This window comes from Eubalaena glacialis, chromosome X (genome assembly GCF_028564815.1).
Source record: "Eubalaena glacialis isolate mEubGla1 chromosome X, mEubGla1.1.hap2.+ XY, whole genome shotgun sequence".
NCBI classification, from domain to species: Eukaryota; Metazoa; Chordata; class Mammalia; order Artiodactyla; family Balaenidae; genus Eubalaena; species Eubalaena glacialis.
In genome coordinates, this window is record NC_083736.1 from 64,625,909 (window position 1) to 64,643,013 (window position 17,105).

A 17,105-nucleotide genomic window follows, 5' to 3' on the forward strand; every position below is an offset into this window, starting at 1 on the left:
AAGAAAAAAAGGGAGAAGACGCAAATCAATAGAATTAGAAATGAAAAAGGAGAAGTAACAACTGATACTGCAGAAATACAAAGGATCGTGAGAGAGTACTACAAGCAACTATATGCCAATAAAATGGACAACCTGGAAGAAATGGACAAATTCTTAGAAATGCACAACCTTCTGAGACTGAACCAGGAAGAAACAGAAAATATAAACAGACCAACACAAGCACTGAAATTGAGACTGTGATTAAAAATCTTCTAACATAAAAAGCCCAGGACCAGATGGCTTCACAGGTGAATTCTAACAAATATTTAGAGAAGAGCTAACACCTATCCTACTCAAACTCTTCCAAAATATAGCAGAGGGAGGAACACTCCCAAACTCATTCTACGAGGCCAACATCACCCTGATACCAAAACCAGGCAAAGATGTCACAAAGAAAGAAAACTAGAGGCCAATATCACTGATGAATATAGATGCAAAAATCCTCAACAAAATACTAGCAAGCAGAATCCAACAGCGCATTCAAAGGATCATACACCATGATCAAGTGGGGTTTATCCCAGGAATGCAAGGATTCTTCAATATACGTAAATCAATCAATGTGATAAACCATATTAACAAATTCAAGGAGAAAAACCATATGATCATCTCAATAGATGCAGAAAATGCTTTCGACAAAATTCAACACACATTTATGATAAAAACCCTCCAGAAAGTAGGCATAGAGGGAACTTACCTCAACATAATAAAGGCCATATATGACAAACCCACAGCCAACATCGTTCTCAATGGTGAAAAACTGAAAGCATTTCCTCTACAATCAGGAACAAGACAATGTTGTCCACTCTCACCATCATTATGCAACATAGTTTTGGAAGTTTTAGCCACAGCAATCAGAGAAGAAAAAGAAATAAAAGAAATCCAAATAGGAAAAGAAGAAGTAAAGCTGTCACTGTTTGCAGATGACATGATACTATACACAGAGAATCCTAAAGATGCTACCAGAAAACTACTAGAGCTAATCAATGAATTTGGTAAAGTAGCAGGACACAAAATTAATTAATGCACAGAAATCGCTTGCATTCCTATACACTAAGGATGAAAAATCTGAAAGAGAAATTAAGGAAACACTCCCATTTACCACTGCAACAAAAAGAATAAAATACCTAGGAATAAACCTACCTAAGGAGACAAAAGACCTGTATGTAGAAAATTATAAGACACTGATGAAAGAAATTAAAGATGTACAAACAGATGGAGAGATACACCATGTTCTTGGATTGGAAGAATCAACATTGTGAAAATGACTCTACTACCCAAAGCAATCTACAGTTTCAATGCAATTCCTATCCAACTACCAATGGCATTTTTCGTAGGACTAGAACAAAAAATTTCACAACTTGTAGGGAAATACAAAAGACCCCGAATAGCCAAAGCAATCTTGAGAAAGAAAAACGGAGCTGGAGGAAGCAGGCTCCGGACTTCAGATTATACTACCAAGCTACAGTAATCAAGACAGTATGGTACTGGCACAAAAACAGAAACACAGATGAATGGAACAGGATAGAAAGCCCAGAGATAAGCCCACGTACATATGGTCACCTCATCTTTGATAAAGGAGGCAAGAACATACAATGGAGAAAAGACAGCCTCTTCAATAAGTGGCACTGGGAAAACTGGACAGTACGTGTAAAAGAATGAAATTAGAACACTCCCTAACACCATACACAAAAATAAACTCAAAATGGATTAAAGACCTAAATGTAAGGCCAGACACTATAAAAGTCTTAGAGGAAAGCATAGGCAGAACACTCTATGACATAAATCACAGCAAGATCCTTTTTGACCCAGCTCCTAGAGAAATGGAAATAAAAACAAAAATACACAAATGGGACCTAATGAAACTTAAAAGCTTTTGCACAGCAAAGGAAAACACAAACAAGACGAAAAGAGAACCCTCAGAATGGGAGGAAATGTCTGCAATGAAGCAACTGACAAAGGATTAATCTCCAAAATATACAAGCAGCACATGCAGCTCAGTATAAAAAAACACAAACAACCCAATCCAAAAATGGGCAGAAGACCTAAATAGACATTTCTCCAAAGAAGATATACAGTTTGCCAACAGACACATGAAAGAATGCTCAACATCATTAATCATTAGAGAAATGCAAATCAAAACTACAATGAGGTATCACCTCACACCAGTCAGAATGACTACCATCAAAAAATCTACAAACAAATGCTGGAGAGGGTGTGGAGAAAAGGGAACCCTCTTGCACTGTTGGTGGGAATGTAAATTGATACAGCCACTATGGAGAACAGTATGGAGGTTCCTTAAAAAACTAAAAATAGAACTACCATACGACCCAGCAATCCCACTACTGGGCATATACCCTGAGAAAACCATAATTCAAAAAGAGTCATGTGAGGGAGGGGCAAGATGGCGGAAGAGTAAGACGCGGAGATCACCTTCCTCCCCACAGATACATGAGAAATACATCTACACGTGGAACTGCTCCTACAGAACACCCACTGAACGCTGGCAGAAGACGTCAGACCTCCCAAAAGCCGTGTGGATGAAAGGCTCTTGGTGCTCCAGCCAGGCATCAGGGCTGTGCCTCTGAGGTGGGAGAGCCAACTTCAGGACACTGGTCCACAAGAGACCTCCCAGCTCCACGTAATACCAAACGGCGAAAATCTCTCACAGATCTCCATCTCAACATCAAGACCCAGCTTCACTCAACGACCAGCAAGCTACAGTGCTGGACACCCTATGCCAAACAACTAGCAAGAGAGGAACACAGCCCCATCCATTAACAGAGAGGCTGCCTAAAATCATAATAAGGCCACAGACACCCCAAAACACACCACCAGACATGGACGAACCCACCAGAAAGACAACATCCAGCCTCATCCACCAGAACACAGGCACTAGTTCCCTCCACCAGGAAACCTACACAACCCACTGAACCAACCTTAGCCACTGGGGACAGATACCAAAAACAACGGGAACTACGAACCTGCAGCCTGTGAAAAGGAGACCCCAAACACAGTAAGATAAGCAAAATGAGAAGACAGAAAAACACACAGCAGATGAAGGAGCAGGGTCAAAACACACCAGACCTAACAAATGAAGAGGAAATAGGTAGTCTACCTGAAAAAGAATTCAGAATAATGATAGTAAGGATGATCCAAAGTCTTGGAAATAGAATAGACAAAATGCAAGAAACATTTAACAAGGACGTAGAAGAACTAAAGAGGAACCAAGAAACGATGACAAGCACAATAAATGAAATTAAAAATACTCTAGATGGGATCAATAGCAGAATAACTGAGGCAGAAGAACGGATAAGTGACCTGGAAGATAAAATGGTGGAAATAACTACTGCAGACCAGAATAAAGAAAAAAGAATGAAAAGAACTGAGGACAGTCTCAGAGACCTCTGGGACAACATTAAACGCACCAACATTCGAATTATAGGGGTCCCAGAAGAAGAAGAGAAAAAGAAAGGGACTGAGAAAATATTTGAAGAGATTATAGTTGAAAACTTCCCTAATATGGGAAAGGAAATAGTTAATCAAGTCCTGGAAGCACAGAGAGTCCCATACAGGATAAATCCAAGGAGAAACACACCAAGACACATATTAATCAAACTATCAAAAATTAAATATAAAGAAAACATATTAAAAGCAGCAAGGGAAAAACAACAGATAACACACAAGGGCATCCCCATAAGGTTAACAGCTGATCTTTCAGCAGAAACGCTGCAAGCCAGAAGGGAGTGGCAGGATATACTTAAAGTGATGAAGGAGAAAAACCTACAACCAAGATTACTCTACCCAGCAAGGATCTCATTCAGATTTGATGGAGAAATTAAAACCTTTACAGACAAGCAAAAGCTGAGAGAGTTCAGCACCACCAAACCAGCTTTACAACAAATGCTAAAGGAACTTCTCTAGGCAAGAAACACAAGAGAAGGAAAACACCTACAATAACAAACCCAAAACATTTAAGAAAATGGGAATAGGAACATACATATCGATAATTACCTTCAATGTAAATGGATTAAATGCTCCCACCAAAAGACACAGACTGGCTGAATGGATACAAAAACAAGACCCATATATATGCTGTCTACAAGAGACCCACTTCAGACCTAGAGACACATACAGACTGAAAGTGAGGGGATGGAAAAAGATATTCCATGCAAATGGAAATCAAAAGAAAGCTGGAGTAGCAATTCTCATATCAGACAAAATAGACTTTAAAATAAAGACAATTACAAGAGACAAAGACGGACACTATATAATGATCAAGGGATCGATCCAAGAGGAAGGTATAACAATTGTAAATATTTATGCACCCAACACAGGAGCACCTCAATACATAAGGCAAATACTAACAGCCATAAAAGGGGAAATCGACAGTAACACAATCATAGTAGGGGACTTTAACACCCCACTTTCACCAATGGACAGATCATCCAAAATGAAAATAAATAAGGAAACACAAGCTTTAAATGATACATTAAACAAGATGGACTTAGTTGATATTTATAGGACATTCCACCCAAAAACAACAGAATACACATTTTTCTCAAGTGCTCATGGAACATTCTCCAGGATAGATCATATCTTGGGTCACAAATCAAGCCTTGGTAAATTTAAAAAAATTGAAATCGTATCAAGTATCTTTTCCGACCACAACGCTATGAGACTAGATATCAATTACAGGAAAAGATCTGTAAAAAATACAAACACATGGAGGCTACACAATACACTACTTAATAACGAAGTGATCACTGAAGAAATCAAAGGGGAAATCAAAAAATACCTAGAAACAAATCACAATGGAGACACGACGATCCAAAACCTATGGGATGCAGCAAAAGCAGTTCTAAGAGGGAAGTTTATAGCAATACAAGCCTACATCAAGAAACAGGAAACATCTCGAATAAACAACCTAACCTTGCACCTAAAGCAATTAGAGAAAGAAGAACAAAAAAACCCCAAAGCTAGCAGAAGGAAAGAAATCATAAAGATCAGATCAGAAATAAATGAAAAAGAAATGAAGGAAACAATAGCAAAAATCAATGAAACTAAAAGCTGGTTCTTTGAGAAGATAAACAAAATTGATAAACCATTAGCCAGACTCATCAAGAGAAAAAAGGAGAAGACTCAAATTAATAGAATTAGAAATGAAAAAGGAGAAGTAACCACTGACACTGCAGAAATACAAACGATCATAAGAGATTACTACAAGCAACTCTATGCTAATAAAATGGACAACCTGGAAGAAATGGACAGATTCTTAGAAATGCACAACCTGCCGAGACTGAACCAGGAAGAAATAGAAAATATGAACAGACCAATCACAAGCACTGAAATTGAAACTGTGATTAAAAATCTTCCAACACACAAAAGCCCAGGACCAGATGGCTTCACAGGCGAATTCTATCAAACATTTAGAGAAGAGCTAACACCTATCCTTCTCAAACTCTTCCAAAATATTGCAGAGGGAGGAACACTCCCCAACTCATTCTACGAGGCCACCATCACCCTGATACCAAAACCAGGCAAAGATGTCACAAAGAAAGAAAACTACAGGCCAATATCACTGATGAACATAGATGCAAAAATCCTCAACAAAATACTAGCAAACAGAATCCAACAGCACATTAAAAGGATCATACACCATGATCAAGTGGGGTTTATTCCAGGAATGCAAGGATTCTTCAGTATACGCAAATCAATCAACGTGATACATCATATTAACAAATGGAAGGAGAAAAACCATATGATCATCTCAATAGATGCAGAGAAAGCTTTCGACAAAATTCAACACCCATTTATGATAAAAGTCCTGCAGAAAGTAGGCATAGAGGGAACTTTCCTCAACATAATAAAGGCCGTATATGACAAACCCACAGCCAACATAGTCCTCAATGGTGAAAAACTGAAACCATTTCCACTAAGATCAGGAACAAGACAAGGTTGCCCACTCTCACCACTATTATTCAACATAGTTTTGGAAGTGTTAGCCACAGCAATCAGAGACGAAAAAGAAATAAAAGGAATCCAAATCGGAAAAGAAGAAGTAAAGCTGTCACTGTTTGCAGATGACATGATACTATACATAGAGAATCCTAAAGATGCTACCAGAAAACTACTAGAGCTAATCAATAAATTTGGTAAAGTAGCAGGATACAAAATTAATGCACAGAAATCTCTTGCATTCCTGTATACTAATGATGAAAAATCTGAAAGTGAAATTAAGAAAACACTCCCGTTTACCATTGCAACAAAAAGAATAAAATATCTAGGAATAAACCTACCTAAGGAGACAGAAGAACTGTATGCAGAAAATTATAGGACACTGATGAAAGAAATTAAAGATGATACAAATAGATGGAGAGATATACCATGTTCTTGGATTGGAAGAATAAACATTGTGAAAATGACTCTGCTACCCAAAGCAATCTACAGATTCAATGCAATCCCTATCAAACTACCACTGGCATTTTTCACAGAACTAGAACAAAAAATTTCACAATTTGTATGGAAACACAAAAGACCCCGAATAGCCAAAGCAATCTTGAGAACGAAAAATGGAGCTGGAGGAATCAGGCTCCCTGACTTCAGACTATATTACAAAGCTACAGTAATCAAGACAGTTTGGTACTGGCACAAAAACAGAAATATAGATCAATGGAACAGGATAGAAAGCCCAGAGATAAGCCCACGCACATATGGTCACCTTATCTTTGATAAAGGAGGCAAGCATATACAGTGGAGAAAAGACAGCCTCTTCAATAAGTGGTGCTGGGAAAATTGGACAGGTACATGTAAAAGTATGAAATTAGAACACTCCCTAACACCATACACAAAAATAAACTCAAAATGGATTAAAGACCTAAGTGTAAGGCCAGACACTATCAAACTCTTAGAGGAAAACATAGGCAGAACACTGTATGACATAAGTCACAGCAAGATCCTTTTTGACCCAGCTCCTAGAGAAATGGAAATAAAAACACAAATAAACAAATGGGACCTAATGAAACTTAAAAGCTTTTGCACAGCAAAGGAAACCATAAACAAGACCAAAAGACAACCCTCAGAATGGGAGAAAATATTTGCAAATGAAGCAACGGACAAAGGATTAATCTCCAAGATTTACAAGCAGCTCATGCAGCTCAATAACAGAAAAACAAACAACCCAATCCAAAAATGGGCAGAAGACCTAAATAGACATTTCTCCAAAGAAGAGATACAGATTGCCAACAGACACATGAAAGAATGCTCAACATCATTAATCATTAGAGAAATGCAAATCAAAACTACAATGAGGTATCATCTCACACCGGTCAGAATGGCCATCATCAAAAAATCTAGAAACAATAAATTCTGGAGAGGGTGTGGAGAAAAGGGAACACTCTTGCACTGTTGGTGGGAATGTAAATTGATACAGCCACTATGGAGAACAGTATGGAGGTTCCTTAAAAAACTAAAAATAGAACTACCATATGACCCAGCAATCCCACTACTGGGCATATACCCTGAGAAAACCATAATTCAGAAAGAGTCATGTACCAAAATATTCATTGCAGCTCTGTTTACAATAGCCAGGACATGGAAGCAACCTAGGTGTCCATCATCGGATGAATGGATAAAGAAGATGTGGCACATATATACAATGGAATATTACTCAGCCATAAAAAGAAATGAAATGGAGGTGTTTGTAATGAGGTGGATGGAGTTAGAGTCTGTCATACAGAGTGAAGTAAGTCAGAAAGAGAAAAACAAATACAGTATGCTAACACATATATATGGAATCTAAGGGAAAAAAAAAAAAAAAAGAGGTCATGAAGAACCTAGTGGCAAGATGGGAATAAAGACACAGACCTACTAGAGAATGGACTTGAGGATATGGGGAGGGGGAGGGGTGAGATGTGACAGGGTGAGAGAGTGTCATGGACATATATACACTACCAAATGTAAAATAGATAGCTAGTGGGAAGCAGCCGCATAGCACCGGGAGATCAGCTCGGTGCTTTGTGACCACCTAGAGGGGTGGGATAGGGAGGGTGGGAGGGAGGGAGATGCAAGAGGGAAGAGATATGGCAACATATGTATATGTGTAACTGATTCACTTTGTTGTAAAGCAGAAGCTAGCACACCATTGTAAAGCAATTATACTTCAATAAAGATGTTTAAAAAAAAAAAAAAAAAAAAAAAAAGAGTCATGTACCACAATGTTCATTGCAGCTCTATTTACAATAGCCAGGACATGGAAGCAACCTAAGTGTTCATCAACAGATGAATGGATAAAGAAGATGTGGCACATATATACAATGGAATATTACTCAGCCATCAAAAGAAACGAAATTGAGTTATTTGTAGTGAAGTGGATGGGGTTAGAGTCTGTCATACAGAGTGAAATAAGTCAGAAAGAAAAACAAATACCGTATGCTAACACATATATATGGAATCTAAAAAAAAAAAAAAAATGGTTCCGAAGAACCTAGGGGCAGGACAGGAATAAAGATGCAGATGTAGAGAATGGACTTTAGGACATGGGGATTGGGAAGGGTAAGCTGGGACGAATTGAGAGAGTGGCATGGACATATATACACTACCAAATGTAAAATAGATAGCTAGTGGGAAGCAGCCACATAGCACTGGGAGATAAGCTCAGTGCTTTCTGACCCCCAGAGGGGTGGGAAAGGGAGGGTGGGAGGGAGACACAAGAGGGCGGAGATATGGGGATATATGTATATGTATAGCTGATTCACTGTTTTATAAAGCAGATAGTAACACACCATTGTAAAGCAATTATACTCCAATAAAGATGTAAAAAAAAAAAGACAGAGATAGATTGAATTAAAAAAGCAACTTTAAACTATATGCTACCTACAAGAAACACACTTTAAATATAAAGCCAAAATTGGTTAAAAGAAAATGATGGGATAATATATACTATAGTAGAGGTAATCAAAAGAAAGCTGGAGGGGTTATATTAATATCAGACAAAATAGATTTCAGAGCAAAGATTATTACCAGTGGTAGTAGGTTATTTCATGATGATAAAGGAATCAATTCATTATGAGGACATAATCCTAAATGTTTATGCATCCAATAACAAAATTTCAAAATACAAGAAGCAAAAACTGATAGAACTACGAGGAGTAATGAACAAATCCATAATTATTGTCAAAGATTTCAATAACCTCTCTCAAATAACTGACAAGAGAAGTAGACAGAAAATCAGCAAGGATATTTAACACTATTAATCAACTTGACCTGACTGACATTTATAGAACACTTGACCTTACACCAGGAAAATACACATTCCTCTCTGGTGCACATGGAACATTTACCAAGAAAGAGAATATTCTGAGCCATATGAAAAGCATCAACATATTTTAAAAGATTCAAGTCATAAAAACTTATGATCTTACACTAAAACAGAATTAAATTAAATTAATAAAAAAGTTCTCTGGGGCTTCCCTGGTGGCGCAGTGGTTGAGAATCCGCCTGCTAATGCAGGGGACACGGGTTCGAGACCTGGTCTGGGAGGATCCCACATGCCGCGGAGCAACTGGGCCCGTAAGCCACAGCTACTGAGCCTGCGCGTCTGGAGCCTGTGCTCCGCAACAAGAGAGGCCACGACAGTGAGAGGCCCGCGCACCGCGATGAAGAGTGGCCCCCACTTGCCGCAACTAGAGAAAGACCTCGCACAGAAACGAAGACCCAACACAGCCATAAATAAATAAATAAATAAATAAATTTATTAAAAAAAAAAAAAAAAGTTCTCTGGAAATCTGCAAATGTTTGGAAAATAAATAGCATACTTCTAAATAATCCATGGGTTTACACTGGAGTCAGAAGTCATATTGGAAAGTATTCTGAACTGAATTAAAATGAAAACACAATATATCAAAATTTGTGGATTGTCACTAAAGCAATACTTAGAAGGTAATTTATAGCATTAACTGTTTATGTTAAACCAGAATAAAGGTCTTAAATCAATGACTTCAGCTTTCACCTTTGGAAACTAGAAAAGAAAGAGCAAATGAAACTCAAAGTAAGTAGAAGAATGGAAATGATAAAGATCAGAACATTAATAAATGAAATAGAAAACAGAAAAAAAAATAGAGAAAAATTAATGAATCCAAAAGCTGGTTCTTTGAGAGCAGTAAAATTGATCAACTTATAGCCACTCTGACAGGGAGAAAAAGAGAGAATACACAAATTACGAATATGAGGAATGAGAAAGGTGACATCACTAAAGATTTTACAGATGTCAAAAGGATAATATGGATGATACAATGAATGACTTTAGGCCAATAATTTCAACAACTTAGATGAAACAGACAAATTTCTTGAAAGACACAAACTACCAAAGCTCAGTTTGGAAATAACAGATAACCTGAAGCAACCTATTGTCCATTAAAGAAATTGAGTTTATAATTAAAAACCTTCTCATAAAGAAAACTCCAGCCCCAGATGGCTTCATTTGTGAACTCTAGCAAACATTTAATAAAGAAATAATACCAACCGAGCAACACAAATTCTTCTAGAAGATGGAAAAAGAGGGTGTATTTTCCAATTCATTCTATGTAGTAAGCATTACCCTAATTGCAAAACCAAAAACATTACAGGAAAATTAGAGACCAATATCACTCATGGACACAGGTAAAAATATTCTTAAACAAACTGTTAGCAAATCAAATCTAACATTATATTTAAAAAAAGAACATATCATGACTAAGTGGAGCTTATCCCAGGAATGCAGCATTGGTTTATCTGTTGAAAAAATCAATGTAACTGACCATATTAACAAACTTTAAAAAAAAATTGATCATTTCATTTCCAAATGTTTTCTCCCATTCTGAGGATTGTCTTTTTGTTTTGTTTATGGTTTCCTTTGCTGTGCAAAAGCTTTTAAGTTTAATTAGGTCCCAGTTGTTCATTTTTGTTTTTTACTTTCATTACTCTAGGAGGTGGATCGAAAAAGATGTTACTGTGAGTTATGTCAAAGAGTGTTCTGCCTATGTTTTACTCTAGGAGTTTTATAGTATCCAGCCTTATATTTAGGTCTTTAATCCATTTTGAGTTTATTTTTCTGTATGGTGTTAGGGAGTGTTCTAATTTCATTCTTTTACATGTACCTGTCCAGTGTTCCCAGCACCACTTACTGAAGAGGCTGTCTTTTCTCCATTGTATATTCTTGCCTACTTTGTCATAGATTTGGTGACCATAGGTGTGTGGGTTTATCTCTGGACTTTCTATCCTGTTCCATTGATGTGTATTTCTGTTTCTGTGCCAGTACAAATTAATCTCTCCAAAAGATACAAACAGCTCATGCAGCTCAATATCAAAAAAAAACAACCCAGTCAAAAAATGGGCAGAAGATCTAAATAAACATTTCTCCAAAGAAGACATACAGATGGCTAAAAAGCATATGAAAAGATGCTCAACATCACTAATTATTAGAGAAATGCAAATCAAAACTACAGTGAGGTATCACCTCACACTGGTCAGAATGGCCATCATCAAAAAGTCTACAAACTATAAATGCTGGAGAGGGTGTGGAGAAAAGGGAACACTCTTACACTCTTGGTGGGAATGTAAACTGGTACAGCCACTATGGAGGACAGTATGCAGGTTCCTTAAAAAACTAAAAATAGAGCTACCATATGATCCAGCAATCTCACTCCTGGGCATATATCTGTAGAAAACCATAATCCGAAAAGATACATGCACCCCAATGTTCACTGCAGCACTATTTACAATAGCCAGGACATGGAAGCAACCTAAATGTCCATCAACAGAGGAATGGATAAAGAAGATATGGTACATATATACAATGGAATATTACTCAGTCATAAAAAAGAATGAAATAATTCCATTGGCAGCAACATGGATGGACCTAGAGATTGTCATACTGAATGAAGTAAGTAAAAGACAAATATCATATGATATCGCTTCTATGTGGAATCTTAAAAAAAAGGTTACAAATGAACTTCTCTACAAAACCGAAATAGAGTTACAGATGTAGAAAACACACTTATGGTTCGGGGGTGGGGGGGAGGGGTAAATTGGAAGACTGGGATTGACATACACACACTACTATATATAAAATAGATAACTAGTAAGGACCTGCTGTATAGCACAGGGAACTCTACTCAATACTCTGTAATGGCCTATATGGGAAAAGAATCTAAAAAAGAGTGGATATATGTATAAGTATAACAGGTTCACTTTGCTGTACACCTGAAACTAACACAACATTGTAAATCAACTGTACTCCAAAAAAATTTTTAAAAACTTGATCATTTCAATAGATGTAGAAAAATCATATGACCAAATTCAACATCCATTCCTGATTAAAAACTCCCTGGAAACTGGAAACAGAAGGGAACTTCCTCAACCTGATGAAAGGTATCTATGAAAAACCTACAGCTAACATCATACTTAATAATTGAAAACTGGATGCTTTCCCTCTAAAATCAGGAAAAAGTCAAGGATGTCTGCTTTCTACCAATTGTACTGGAGATTCTAACAAGTACAATAAGGCATGAAAAACTGTACCCAGATTGGACAGGAAGTAGTAAAATTGTCTTTATTCACAGACAACATAATCATCTACAAGAAAGCTATTGGAACTAATAAGTGAGTTTAGCAAGTCTGTAGGATACAAGATCAATATACAAAAGTCAATTGTATTTCTACATACTAGCGATGAACAATCAGAAACTGAAGGATTTTTAAAAATGCCATTTGAAATAGCATAAAATATGGTATACTTAGCGATAAATCTGACAAAAGGTGCACAAGACCTATATGTTGAAAGATAGAAAAGATTGCTGAGAGAAATTAAAGACCTAAATATAACTTGTTCACAGATTGGAAGATGTCAATTCTCTCCAAACTGATCTATAGAGTCAGTGTAATCCCAATCAATATTTACTTTTGTAGAAACTGAAAAACTTATTTAAAATTCACAGAGATATACAAAGGACTTAGAATAGCCCAAACAATTTGAAAGAGAAGAATAAAGTTGGAGGACTAACACTACGTGATTTCAAATTTACTACATAGCTACATTAATCAAGACAGTGTGGGAATGGGGTAAAGAGGAGTAGTTCAGTGGAACAGAATGAAGAGTCCAGAAAGAGACCCATGCACATATGACAACTGATTTTCATTAAAGGTACAAAGGCAATCAGTTGGGAAAGGAGAGAATTTTTAAATAAATGAAGCTGGAATGATTAGGTAACCATGTGCAAAAAAAATGAACTTCAATCCATACCTTAAGTCAAATATAAAAAATTAATGCAAAATGGATCACAGAACTAACCACAAACTTAAACCTAAAACTGTAAAATTTCTTGAAGAAAACACAGGGAAAATTTTTTGTGACCATGGATTAGGTAAAAATTTCTTAGATACAATACCAAAAAAACAATCCATAAAAGAAGAAAAAAGATAAATTAGACTTCATCAAACTTGTCATGAAATGCACTGGTAAGAAAATAAAAATTTGTAAAACACATATCTGATAAATAACTTGTGTCTAGAATATATAAAGAACTTCGAAACTCAATAAGAACACAAAGTTCCTTATAGAAAACTGGGCAAAAGATTTGTACAAACACTCCACCAAAGAAAATATATGGGTGTCAAATATTGGACACTATGGAAATGCTAATTATAATCACAGTACTATATCTCTACCTCATTATTAGAATGGCTAAAGAAATTTTTCAATGGACAATTCCAAGTGCTGGTGAGGCTGTAGATCAACTGGAACTTTCATACATAGCTAGTTAGAACATAAAACTGTATAGCCACTTTAGAAAAGAGTTCGGCAGTTTCTAACAAAGTTAAACATATACTTACAACCCAGCAAACCCATTCCTCGATATTTACCCTAGAGAAGTGAAATCTTGTCATCACACAAAATCTGTAAACAGATGTTTATAGCACCTTTATTTATAATCACCCAAACTGGAAACCATCCAAATATCCTTCAACTGGTAAATGTATAAATTTTGGTACATCCATACTTATGAAATACTACTTAGCAATAAAAAAGAACAAACTATGGGAACACACAACAGTATGAATGAGTTTCAAATGTATTATGCTAAGTGAAAGAAGGCTCAAAAAGCTTCATACTACATGATTCCATTTATATAACATTCTGGAAAAGGCAAAATTATAGGGATAGAAATGAGATTAGTAGGAATCAGGGCTGGAAGTGGTGGGAAGGAGTGACAACAAAGGGGCCTGAGTTAATTTTTTGTTCTATATCTTGGTTGTGGTGCTGGTTACATGACTGTAAGCAATTGTCAAAACTTATAGAATTACTAATATAAATAAACCTTATAAAATCATACACTAGACAAGAGTAAATTTTATTGTATGTATTTTCAATAAACATGACTAAAAAGTGGACACAGATAACTGGGGAAGAAATGAAAATATTGAGCTAATGCTATGCTTAAAAAGTAAAATAATTTTATTTTAATAGAATGTTAAAAAAAAAGCCTTAATAGGAAATCTGGTTGTGTGGGGTTATTTTTTTGCCATTTCTACTGGCAAAAGTTTCAAGTTTTTCTATACTTCAGCATAATATATCAAGAAAAACAAATGCTCAGAAGTCTCTAGTGAAAACCCTGATGATGGACATAACAGCAATATTAACCTTGATAAAGAGCTGATTCCAATTTGTTACTCCTTAATTAATATACAGATATACTTTACTACCGTGGAACATTTCTTTTTCAAAGCAGAATAAATCATCTTTCTTTTTCTTACAGAGTGAATAACAGACTCCACTGCACATTTAGTAGGTATTCACAAATAGTTGCTTAATTGGACTAGTATAACTTCTGTTTGAACCCATTAACTCAAGCTTCTCAATTTCTCTACTTGTGCCCTTCACAAAGGGCAACCAGTCTGAAGCTCAAATTGCTCCAGGATTTGCTCAGCTACCCAGAGCTGAGCAGGAATAATATCACAGCACAGGTAAATCTGTGACCAAGTCAAGATACACGTGTGTGCAGACAACTAGCTAGGAAACTACGCTTAACTTAAGGACAAAGCACTAATGGGATAAGGTTCATGTGAGCAACTGTACCACTGTCAACCCTGTGGAGAGAAACTCCATTTCAGGGCCAGATCTCTCACCAATAACTTCCCAAATAAGTGCAAACAATCAAAAGGTATCCTGGAGACTTCCATTCTCTAATGACAATTCTTAACTGACTGCATTATAATTTCTCCCTGCCCCCACAGTTTTTTAAAGTTAATTTTTAATAGGCTGGTTCAAATGACAAAGTACAAAAAAGTATACAGGAACAAGACTTTCCCCCAATTCTTGCCCCACATCTGCCTAGTTCCTACTCCTTCAATAGGCAAACCCTGTTCTTTTATTTTTATGCAACCTTCCATAGTTTCTTTTTGTATGGTTGTATCATCTTTACATAGGAAAGCTAGCATATATATTCAACTCCATTGTCTTAAAAGCTACTTTTCTCTATTATGGTCAAAGAGGATTATTCTTTGTGTTAACAGTCAAATATAACTCATAAATAACATTTATACCTCTGTCAGAGTTGCCCTCTAGGACTGCAATCTTGAATATATAAAATTTAGTGAAAATATTTGTAGGATCACATCGTTCAGCTTCTGTCACTGCCTCTTTAGCCTGAAAAAAGAAATATTGGGTTTCTTTTACAAAGCATATAAGGAAGACCTTACCATATTTTACTAACTTTTATCCACATCCTCAGGGGACTGCAATGAAAGATAGATACCTTGGTTCTGAGAAGAATGCAACAAAATGGGGTAGGGAAAACCAGTCCCTAAGGTGTAATACAAACAGACTTTCTCATGTATTTACAGCCCCAAATTACATTATATGGGAGGCCAAAAGATGTCAAGCTATGAATTTAGTTTTCATTGGTCCCAAACATAGGAAGAAGCAAATGTAAATCCTCTCTGGGGGAAGACACCTTCATCTTAGGCTTCAAAATATTTCCATAAATAATTTTTCAAGAATCTTGAGTAGAAACATAAAAAAATTAAGCACAGTAGGAAACAAGACACCATAAATGAGAATCAGCAGAAACAGATTCTCAGGATGTAGATAAAAGAAGTATCAAAAACTGCCTATAAAACACCTCTGTTTTCAAAATTTAAGGAAATAAAAGATATGCTCAAAAAGTATATAAGTAGGCTGATATTCAATAATACATATTGATACAGTTACAGTGGTTGTTTCCAGCTGGTATCCATTCTGACTGATTATTGCCCAAGCCATATCAGTTGTTAAACACTTTGCACATCACACAAGTTTATAAGAAACAGAAACTATAAAATGTTACCTTGCTGATTTGAGCAAAAGGAACTACTTGAAATGAAAGATACAATAATCCAAATGGCAACATAATGGATAGGCTTATTAATAGCAAGTTACAAGCAGATGAAGAGAAAATTAGTGAACTGAAAGATAAGACATAATAAATATGCAGCTAAAGTGCAGCAGAGAGAGACTACAAACATGGTGGACAGTTAGGTAAGGATTCTATTCTTTTAGGACAATCATTAAAAGAATAGAAACAGTAATTAATTTCCACACTAGTAGAAGGGGGAAACCAGGAAGTACAAAAAAATGAGGATAGTCTTTTTAAAACAATTGGTGCTGGAACAACTGGACATCCACATGTAAAACAGAAAAAAAATCTGAGCACAGACCTTAAACCTTTCACAAAAATTAATTCAAAAACAATCGTAAATCTAAATGTAAGACCTCAAACTACAGAACTCTTAGAGGTAACATAGGAGAAAACTAAGTGACATTTGGTTTACTGATGACTTTTTAAACAACATTGAAAGCACAATTCATGAAAGAAAAAAGAAGCTGGACTTCATTAAAATTAGAAACTTCTGCTCTGTGAAAGACACTGTTAAGAGAATGAAAAGGCAAGCCACACAATGGGAGAAAATATTTGCAAAACACATATATGATAAAGGAATTAGGACACACCATTATAAAAATAAATCAAAAAGGAAAAAAGCAAGAGAGGAAGAAA

General features: G+C 36.1%; 1 protein-coding gene across 1 annotated transcript in view; it reads right to left on the reverse strand.

Annotated features, from left to right (window-relative positions):
- TEX11 (testis expressed 11) overlaps positions 1–17,105 on the reverse strand; it is a 360,718-nt gene that overhangs the window by 96,102 nt on the left and 247,511 nt on the right. The window contains exon 16 of the mRNA XM_061178154.1: positions 15,616–15,718. Coding sequence (XP_061034137.1) covers positions 15,616–15,718 — 103 coding nt within the window. The remainder of the gene's footprint in view (positions 1–15,615; positions 15,719–17,105) is intronic.